This window comes from Syngnathus typhle, linkage group LG7 (assembly GCF_033458585.1).
Source record: "Syngnathus typhle isolate RoL2023-S1 ecotype Sweden linkage group LG7, RoL_Styp_1.0, whole genome shotgun sequence".
Lineage (NCBI taxonomy): Eukaryota > Metazoa > Chordata > Actinopteri > Syngnathiformes > Syngnathidae > Syngnathus > Syngnathus typhle.
Genome location: NC_083744.1, coordinates 10,724,873 through 10,734,426, shown reverse-complemented (window position 1 = coordinate 10,734,426; position 9,554 = coordinate 10,724,873). Strand labels below are relative to the sequence as shown.

At 38.2% G+C, this 9,554-nt stretch overlaps 1 protein-coding gene across 2 annotated transcripts; it reads left to right on the top strand.

The window, feature by feature from the left end:
• Positions 1-577: 577 nt before the first annotated feature.
• Positions 578-8,391, top strand: ehf (ets homologous factor). 2 transcript variants are annotated; one of them, XM_061283448.1, is made up of 9 exons: positions 578-746; positions 1,787-1,893; positions 2,881-2,963; positions 3,060-3,311; positions 3,696-3,740; positions 3,855-3,917; positions 4,183-4,227; positions 7,032-7,227; positions 7,945-8,391. In XM_061283448.1, exons 3-9 carry the CDS (start codon positions 2,885-2,887, stop codon positions 8,042-8,044), a joined length of 780 nt encoding a protein of 259 aa, XP_061139432.1. In that variant the 5' UTR covers positions 578-746; positions 1,787-1,893; positions 2,881-2,884; the 3' UTR covers positions 8,045-8,391. The 2 variants fall into 2 exon arrangements, with proteins under 2 accessions (XP_061139432.1, XP_061139431.1); XM_061283447.1 differs by lacking the exon at positions 1,787-1,893 and having other exon boundaries at positions 580-746.
• The last annotated feature ends 1,163 nt before the right edge of the window (positions 8,392-9,554 follow it).

Sequence of the window (9,554 nt, the reverse complement as noted above, 5' to 3'; positions counted from 1 at the left end):
CACCTTCAGCGGTGCATCATGAAGCTATTTTAAGATATGATGTGTAAGATTGTATTGTGGTGAGTTCATACATTGCGGTCGAGAAAATTTACTTGCCGGAAAGAGCTACTGTTGTCACATAGCAGGTTTTGAGTAAACTTCCAGAGCACTATCACAACAAAAAACTAAAGTCAAAGCTGACCTAATATTTTCACCACTTTTGTTGTATCGATGAAGTGACTTTTAAAACGTAAGCGAAAGCACCCCATGTATCAAGATGACAACATAATTGTGACCTTATAACGCATAACACATATTTCTTTCTCAAAGTTCAGACATTATTTCAAGAACTTACATGAGCAATTTCATTTTACTTCTGTGGAGTTGGATGTGTGTCAGATACAGTAAGTCTCTTCACAAATGTGTGCTTTTCCACTTGAGATAGCGATTGAAAAGAAAGTGGGAGCTGAGCCAACAGGGAATATGAAAGCATGAACGTGTGCCAAGTGTGTGCAGGCGGGTCTCTATGCAAATATCTACCTGCATGGAGCAAGCAAGATCAACCAATTGGAGTCGCAGGAAATTTGAGGAAGTTAAATATTCATTGTAGTAGGAAGCACCTACGGGTAGCAATTCAAATCCTTGACTTATTTTACTGGAGACATTTACGCTAAGAGTATTCGTAATCTGCCGGAACTTTAATGATCATTCAACAAAGGTGGAAGTGAGATCTCTTGCAGGCCTGGTTGGACCAATTTGCTGCACTGGTAGGCTGCAAAAATATTATTAGATTTTATACTGAAATCAGTTCAAATTGAAATAGTCCCGTCTTATTTATTTGGAAAAAAAATGTTACATTTATTTATGTTGTGTGTGTTTGGATGGACGGATGGATGGAAGGACAGGCAGGCGGGCGGATCGGATGAATGGATGGACGGTCGGATGGATGGACGAGTTGGGTGGGTGGGTGGAAGGATAGATAGATGGATGGATGGTAAAAATAAATGGAATTTGTAGACACAATTTCCCAATGTCCGTCAGTGTGACGTTGAGCAATTACATCAATTATTATGTATAATTATTAAGTATTAAGCTACCATGTCAGGGTACATGCACGCAAATGTTTTAAAACTATAAGTTCAAACATTGTGAGTTCAGTTATATTATAGTTTTTTGACACCTGTTACTCAATATGAGAGACCATTAAGTGTGATTTATTTCTTCAGTACAAACAAGTCTGCTCTGTTGCATTTGCTGGGGAATTTTGCAAACAGCAAACAACTGAGAATCTTCCTTGGAATAATGGTTTTGCTTAGGTAAAACCGCAATCAGTGTGATCTGTGGTGGAACCAGATTTGCCAGATTTGCCTGTTTATGATGGTGAAGTTGAAGGTGAGGGTGTTTTGTGAAGGTGTGACCCAGACCTTGAAGGCAGAAGGGAAGAGTAAACAAATGATATATATATATATATATATATATATATACATATATCAGAAGCCCCACACTCTATGTTCAAGTCTGTGCAGTCATACTTCAGTCCTGCAGGTGGTGGTAGGATAACATATAAAACTGCCACCAACTGTCAACACCTAAAAATATCTTCTGAATGCTGAAAAATCCTTTTTGCATTGAATTTAAAAAAAAAGAAAATAAGAACAAAGCAGAATGCTCCACTCATCATCTGGTGGGAAAAAGTAAATACAGATAGCTACTGCAAAAAGATGTTAGTGCAGAAAGGTTTACAAGGCTTTTAAACCCAGACCACAAATGTGGTTCATGTTTAATTGGTTTTCTCTGGTTATTGTAGAAACAGCGGGGAGCAGCTCATCAGTCCCATTGTCCTTTCCTAGTACTACAAGAAACAGAAAAGGAGACCTGAAACCACCGATCATTTCAACATGAGTGATCTAACTCGTAAAGTGGCATGTTTTGCTGTTCATGGCAATTTGCACAATATTTCCACTTTTAGAGTACCGAAGTTTATCGAGGCAAAATCCAAGCTTCCGCAAAGTAGCCGCTTGTCATCCTGAGGTCCTATTCTTCCTAGGGGCTTTGAACAGCATCGGGAAGACATTGAAGCAATCTGATTAATACTTAGATTGTGCTTTGAGCATTTTGCTTTCTCTGTCTTTGTCTTTCTTTTTTTGATCTGCTCCTGTAAAATACACATTTTTTGTTCATCTAGGAAAAAGTAATAACTCACTTGTGAAATTGAGTGCATATATATACATATATATACATTTTGGCCAGATGTTGTACACGAGCAAATGCCGTCAACCACAAATTGCCTTTGTCCTATTTGAATATTTTTGGAAAACAAGAAAAAAACCACAATTCTTTATAATCTACTGTTATTTTTAAATTGGGGTTTTTATTACTTCCACTTACTTTTTTACCCATGGAGTTGAAGTTTAAGTTATAATATAAATTAAAAAATACTAATACGTTATCTAATAATAATGTTTTTGTTTTCCAAACACCAATTTCCAGAGCACTAATTCACAACAAAAAACTAAACTCAAAGCTGACCTAATATTTTCACCACTTTTGTTGTATCGATGAAGTGACTTTTAAAACGTAAGCGAAAGCACCCCATGTATCAAGATGACAACATAATTGTGACCTTATAACGCATAACACATATTTCTTTCTCAAAGTTCAGACATTATTTCAAGAACTTACATGAGCAATTTCATTTTACTTCTGTAGAGTTGGATGTGTGTCAGTAAGTCTCTTCACAAATGTCTGCTTTTCCACTTGAGCTAGCGATTGAAAAGAAAGTGGGAGCTGAGCCAACAGGGAATATGAAAGCGTGAACGTGTGCCAAGTGTGTGCAGGCGGGTCTCTATGCTCCAGTATCTTCTCCTGCTGCATTTTGATTATGATGAATGTGTGTTGCAGCAGTATGAGCATCACTTCAAACACTACTCTCGACAGTCACCTAACCAGTAACCACTGGGCTTCCATCAACTACTATCCTGGTGGTGAGACATATGACTCACACCAAGGCACACATATTGTATCTGTCTGTAGTGAAGTAATCACAAATATATTTTTGTCCCTGTCCCCTGTTCCAATAGGAATGTCTGGGTACACCAGTGGTAACTCATGGCTTCTTGATTCCCAGCCACAATTCTGGAGTAAATATCAAGTGTGGGAGTGGCTGCACCATGTCATGGACATAAACCAGATTGATGCCTCCAACATGCCCTTCCAAAACCTTGATATGGATGGCCACCAGCTCTGTAACCTGACCTATCAGGACTTTCTCCACGTTGCAGGAAGTCTTGGGCCCATTCTTTTCCAAAGCATATCAGATCTCAAGTGGGCCGGTGCGTGTCTTCAAAGTGCGATTTAAATTAAAGCCACAGTCAGGAAGGGCTTTTGCTGAACTTTGCTATAAAGAGACAATTATAGTTATTCGTTTATTTATTATTTCTTCATCACTCTTATTTATTCATTGTTTGTGCCTTCTTGTTTTTATTATTTTGTGTTGTTTACTTGTATGTATATTGTGTACTATGTCTTGTCACCGTGGGATAGTGGGAACGTAATTCGGATTTCTTTGTGTGTCTTGGCATGTGACGAAATGGACAATAAAGCAGACTTTGACATCCTTACAATCTCATAATCTTGGAACTGATTATATCAGTGATTAAGGGCATTCTAAAGCGATTCCAATTGTCCTAATTATTCTTATTATTATGTTTTTGCAGTTGACAGTTCCTGTCCCTTTTCAGAAGACAGCTATCCACAAACAGGTACACTAAATATATGAGTTATATGTTTGATTTGATTGTATACAAAATACGTACATTTCATCAAAGTAGTTACCAAAGCATTTTTCAATCTGTTACCTTTTCCTCTATTGACAGATGTCTATGACTCATCAATCCAACCTCATGTACCGGCTGTCTCACTTATCCCTTCCAGCCCTGGTAAGGAATTTCAAATATACACCTAAATCTCAATTTTACTCGCTTCGATCCTACGTGACGTTCTAACACGGTTTGGTCATGGACCCGTTTTTTTTAATGTCATAAATATATTTTCAATGGATGATAGAAGGACACTACGAAGCTAAATGACTAACACGTAAACCTTAGCGCTAGTGATTCGATTAATTTAAAAAAGTTGTATAACATGTTCTCAGATGTGACAAAATTGCATAGAAGAAAGATTCACCTAAACTCTGTTTTACAGAAATGAAAATGCCCTACAGTCATCAACATCAGGTCAAAAAACACAGTAAGAAGAATATAAACCCTCATTCACAAATAGACAAAAGCATTGGGACAACTCTAACTGTTCATCTTTGGTCGGATCCTAAGATCATATATTTATGGCAGACTGGTCCTTAACATACCTGGGTTGTTAAAGGTTTATTGTATAGACTTATTAATATAAACTGGTATGATATACATACCAGCATTTTGGTCTCTCCAACTTGCACGCCATTTGAAGTTTTTATATTTCTAGTACCAAGTACCATAGAAATTTAACAACTGTCACTATGTTCCCTGTCCTTCTGATTTCAAATTATAAATGTAATCATAAAGGTTGATAATAGGGGTGTAAATCGCGGGTTTTGTCACGATACGATATCATATCGATACAAAGAAGCACGATACGATATTTACCGATATCGTAAACCCTGCTGTGATTCATTCACGATACATCACGATATAGTGCTCTACGATCGATACATATATATATTTTTTAAAATAAAAAATATAGAACAATATCCTGATTTATAACAATTCATACGCAAAATCAACAAGGTACTGCAAACTCTTTATTTAGGAAATTACAAGAGTATTGTAGTATACAAAGTGCTTATTTTAACACTGAACTTTGATGTCGTGTTTTTTCTTTAAATGTGCATCGAGATTTGTGGTCCCTGAATATTTGATCACCGCATGGCAGGATTTACAAACTGCACGTGTTTTGTCCGTTGACTCGTTGAGTCATCTTTTCTTTGGAATCCAAAGTGCTTCCAAAGAATGACTTGAAGCCTAAAGGGGAGCCAATTTCCTCGTATTTTTGGACACTAGCCATAGCACCAGCCCAGGAGCCGCGTACTAGTTGTCGACTCCCCTTTCACGTGCCTGCTCTGCTCACAACGCAACACGCCGCGCGCTGAGCCCGGAAAGAGGAAGCAAGCAACAATGAACTGGATTTCCAAATAAAGTCGCGTCTAATGTCCGAGGTCAAAATCGATGTTTACGTTTAGCATCGATGCCAATAAATCGTAGAGCATCATATCGATTAATCGATGTGTATCGATGAATCGTTACACCCCTAGTTGATAATAATTGAATGCGGAACCCTTTGTCTAATGATGTATGTATGACAAAGACTTTGTACTGAATATTTAATCCATGTTGGGGATGAGATTCTACTCCAAATAGAGGACTTCAACTAAATTCAGAATATGTTCATGAGGGAAGGTGGAATAGAGCGGGAGATGGACACAGACAGCTTGGTGCAGTGTCTGCATAGATGCAGGCTCTGTGGCAGTCTGTCGTGGTGAAGAGGGAGCCAAGCTTAAAGGGGAAGGTCTCAATGTACCAGAGGGTCTTTGTTCCCACCCTTATTAATGGTCACCAGCTCTGGGTAGTAACCAAGACAACAAGATCACAGATATACGCAGGTTAGGATGCATCCTGGATATCTTCTATCATCCCTGGTGACATGTTATAGGCATGCCCAAGCAGGACAAAAACCCGTGGATAACCCAGGATATGCTGGAGAAACATGGGCTGTGTGCAAATTCACAGGGAGGGTCCTCTGAAGGCCACATTAAGCCTGTCCCAATTTGCCACGGTTTATGTGGTCCACAGACGCTGAAAGAAGACGAGGAGCCTTTGTAGGCGTTGAAGGAACCAGCCTGTCAATAATTGCATGGATGGGTTTGGTGTGGATAAACTTGAGAACCCAGCTTATCCCTCTCAACTCCAACCCAGATAAACTAGAAAACAGAGCTTTCCTAAGCCAGCCATATCTCACTGAGTTGCTAATCTTAACAATCGGTGACCCTGACAACCCTGTTCACGTGTTCTGCCGCATTGGCAAGTCAAAAGAACTTTGGTGACATGTTTTACAACCGTTTGCAAATGCTTATGACTGTATTGCAAACATTTGCCACTGTTAGCAAGACTGTTGATTCGCAAGGAACGTTTGAGCATGTTTAAAATTATTTCCTTCCAAGAAAAACTGTTTGTGACCAGTAAAAGCATTTTCGATCATGTTTGCAACCTTTTACAAAGCCTCACAAAACCAAAAATGTTCTATAAGCAGTGACATACGGGCGTCAAAATCCCCATGATGACAACGCCCACCATCTGCATCTGCCCCGACTGAGTGCCCAGGACGCTGCACACACGTTTGCCTGTTTTGATGACATTCATAGTCTATTGGCTCGCACAGTTGTCTGCGAATTGCCTGCTGAAATGCCTTTACGCCAGTTTGTGACCCTGTGGAGGCCTTTTTGTGTGTTTTGGAGTGTTCTGCGTATTTGAGACCTCTGAGGCTCTGTGTCTACGTTTATATTATTTAGGTCTCTGACCAGCAGGCCTGCAGTTAGTTTTTTTTCCCCTTTCTTACTTTGTTACTGTTCTAGCTAGTGTCCTTCGCAAGTACCTTCACGAACATTTCTGCGTTGACTATAAGCATTGTGAGAATTTGTTAAATGTCACTAATGACAGAGGTGACCTCCTGATTTACACAAACATTCATCAGAGATGTTGACAAATGCAACATTCATTAGCTTCGTAAGCATTTGTTGCTCAATGAGACGTCACCTTTCAATCCAACATTAATGACCTCTGACTGCACAAATGCTCTTCTGGAACAACGGCCAATCAATTCCAGACAGAAATTACACTTTTTACAGCAAATTCAAATCGTCTTCTGTTTAAACGTATTTTATTTTGTTTTATGGTGCAGTGTCCCAATGCTATTGTCTATGTGATTATTTAATTTGGTGATTCATTTCAACCTTTTACATAGCAAGTTCACCTAACTCTTCAATATTGATTTTTCCCAAACAGATCCAAGGGGGTCCCATTTGTGGGAATTTATCAGAGACATTCTACTGCATCCTGACCGCAATCCAGGACTAATCAAATGGGAGGATCGGGCAGAAGGGGTTTTTCGTTTTCTTAAATCAGAGGAAGTGGCACAGTTGTGGGGCAAGAAGAAAAACAACAGCAGCATGACCTATGAGAAACTGAGTCGGGCAATGAGGTACATCAACAGTCAACATACTGACCAATAATATTGTTATTCATTTTAATGAGTTGGCAATACTTGGCTGACGAAATTATTATATTTGTAGTAAAAATGAATAACTGTGCAAGGTTAATCCGAAACACACAAAAAATAGCACTGCTCAAGATGTTCTTTAAATGAGAAGAGAATAAATTAATTGTCATACTATATCATCATCCTATTTGATTCAAATACATAATTATTCTCTTTAGTTCTGTAGTAATTTTATTTTCCTTGTTAATTTCATTGTTTCAGCAATAGTATAGTTAAATATTTACATTCAAATGATCTGAAAGAGAGACCATGGTTTCATCACAGCTCAAACTTTCTTCGTAGGTGTGTTACTTGAAAACACACAAAATCGAGTCTGGTTCCCCTAAGGGCCAATTTTAGGGACAATTCTTTTTTTCCCCATGGTATCAGCTTCCACAATTACAGAAAAATTACACAAAGCTTTACATTGCTGTGTCTACCGATGACAAGGTCAATTAATACCCTTCTTAACTGCATCTCAGAAATAAAATCACAGGTGGCAATACATTTGCTCAGGGCGAGTGAGAGAGTAACTGCTACCTAAACAAAATATTTTAAACTGTCACAATATGTAAAAAAATAAAAACTCATCCTACTCATTCATTCATCCATTCTCAAATGCAGTTGTTCATTTAGTAATTTGTCTTTTCTTTGCCACAGATATTACTACAAAAGGGAAATCCTAGAACGAGTAGACGGGCGCAGACTGGTGTACAAATTTGGTAGGAACGCAAGAGGATGGAGGGAGTCTGAGAAATAATGGAATTATTTTATAGACTTGAATGTTGTATGATTTTAGTTGATTTGATGTTTTTTTATTAGATAAATGTGAGATTCTGACTTTGTACTTTTGCCGAAAGTGAAAAACCGCTTTTGTTTCTTTTATATACTATAACACATTGTAGAACAGATAGTCCAAAATGAAGACATGTGGCTACATGTTAGATGACTAATATTGTAAATGAGGCTACTTGTGCGAAGGATGAGAATTTCTGTATGAAACGTGCTGTAGTTTAAATTATTTTTTGCCATAATGCATTCCTTTTAGTGTGTGTATGTGAATGTTTTTTTATGTTTGATATAAATAAAACTGGTCCTTACGATTTATCTTTCTCAGTCATGTGGTACAATGTGACATGGGGGGACATATGGGAAAGAAACTTGTAATATCATGGCTCGAACGACACCATTGCTACTGCAACTGAATGACTGCACTTTGTAGAATTTCTGCCAACCTGGTTGCAGGCCATCTCTACCATGGTGACAAGATAACCATAGAGTGAACAGAAGCCACTTGTGCTACTGTTGTCACATGCAAATTTGGTTTCTAATCTCAAATTTGATTTATCTGGTTTCTATAAGCCTTCATTTGTATAGTGGGTTTATGATTGGCACCTCATTTTATTAACTGACTTCTTCAAATCTAGCTCACATCAGATTTGCACCTGTGACATTTGCCACATTGTCCTCTCAGATAAATAAAACAGGGTGAATACCCACATGCATTTGTTTTCTATATTTTCTTTTCTATATATGTTTTCTATATTTCTATCTATCGATTAATCTTCTTAGAATGTATTACAGCCTATCCCAATGGACTTGTGATGAAAGGCAGGCTATACCACCAGCCAATCACTGGACTGATGAACCTTTTGTTCAATAAAGTTAATAGAATGTAGAAATCACGTGATTGCGAACGGAATGACAGTCAAGACGCCTTGTTTTCGACTGGGCTGAGACATTATTATAGATAAATGATATATGAGATATATTATTGTCCAACTCAAAAAAATAATAATAATTCTCATCTCATACATTACTGTACTTTTGCTGACTCGCTGTGATACTTCTTGGTTGTCACTTTTGATAAAACCAATTATATTTTTTAGTGAACACACACAAAACCATAGCTGTTATTCCAAGTTATGTAAATTAGTTACACAACAAGTTGTACAACCGCAAGCAAGCGCTCTACATTAGGCTGTATCTTTACACACACACACAAAAAAAAAAAAACAGGGACAGCAATAGCAAGGACCATCACAAACTGGCCCTCTTGTACTTAGGGATGTGCGGACTACAATAGCAGTGCTGCAAACCTGTGCACAAAGGTGGTGCGTCAGGAAGAACTACGCAGCAGGAAGACCACCTAACCTGTATTTCAAGTATGTACAGTACATGAAACGATACAAAACAATGTGGTGTTATTGCTCTGCTGCTCTTATTGACAGATCTAACTGAGTCCACCACTATCGACCAAACTGGCACAG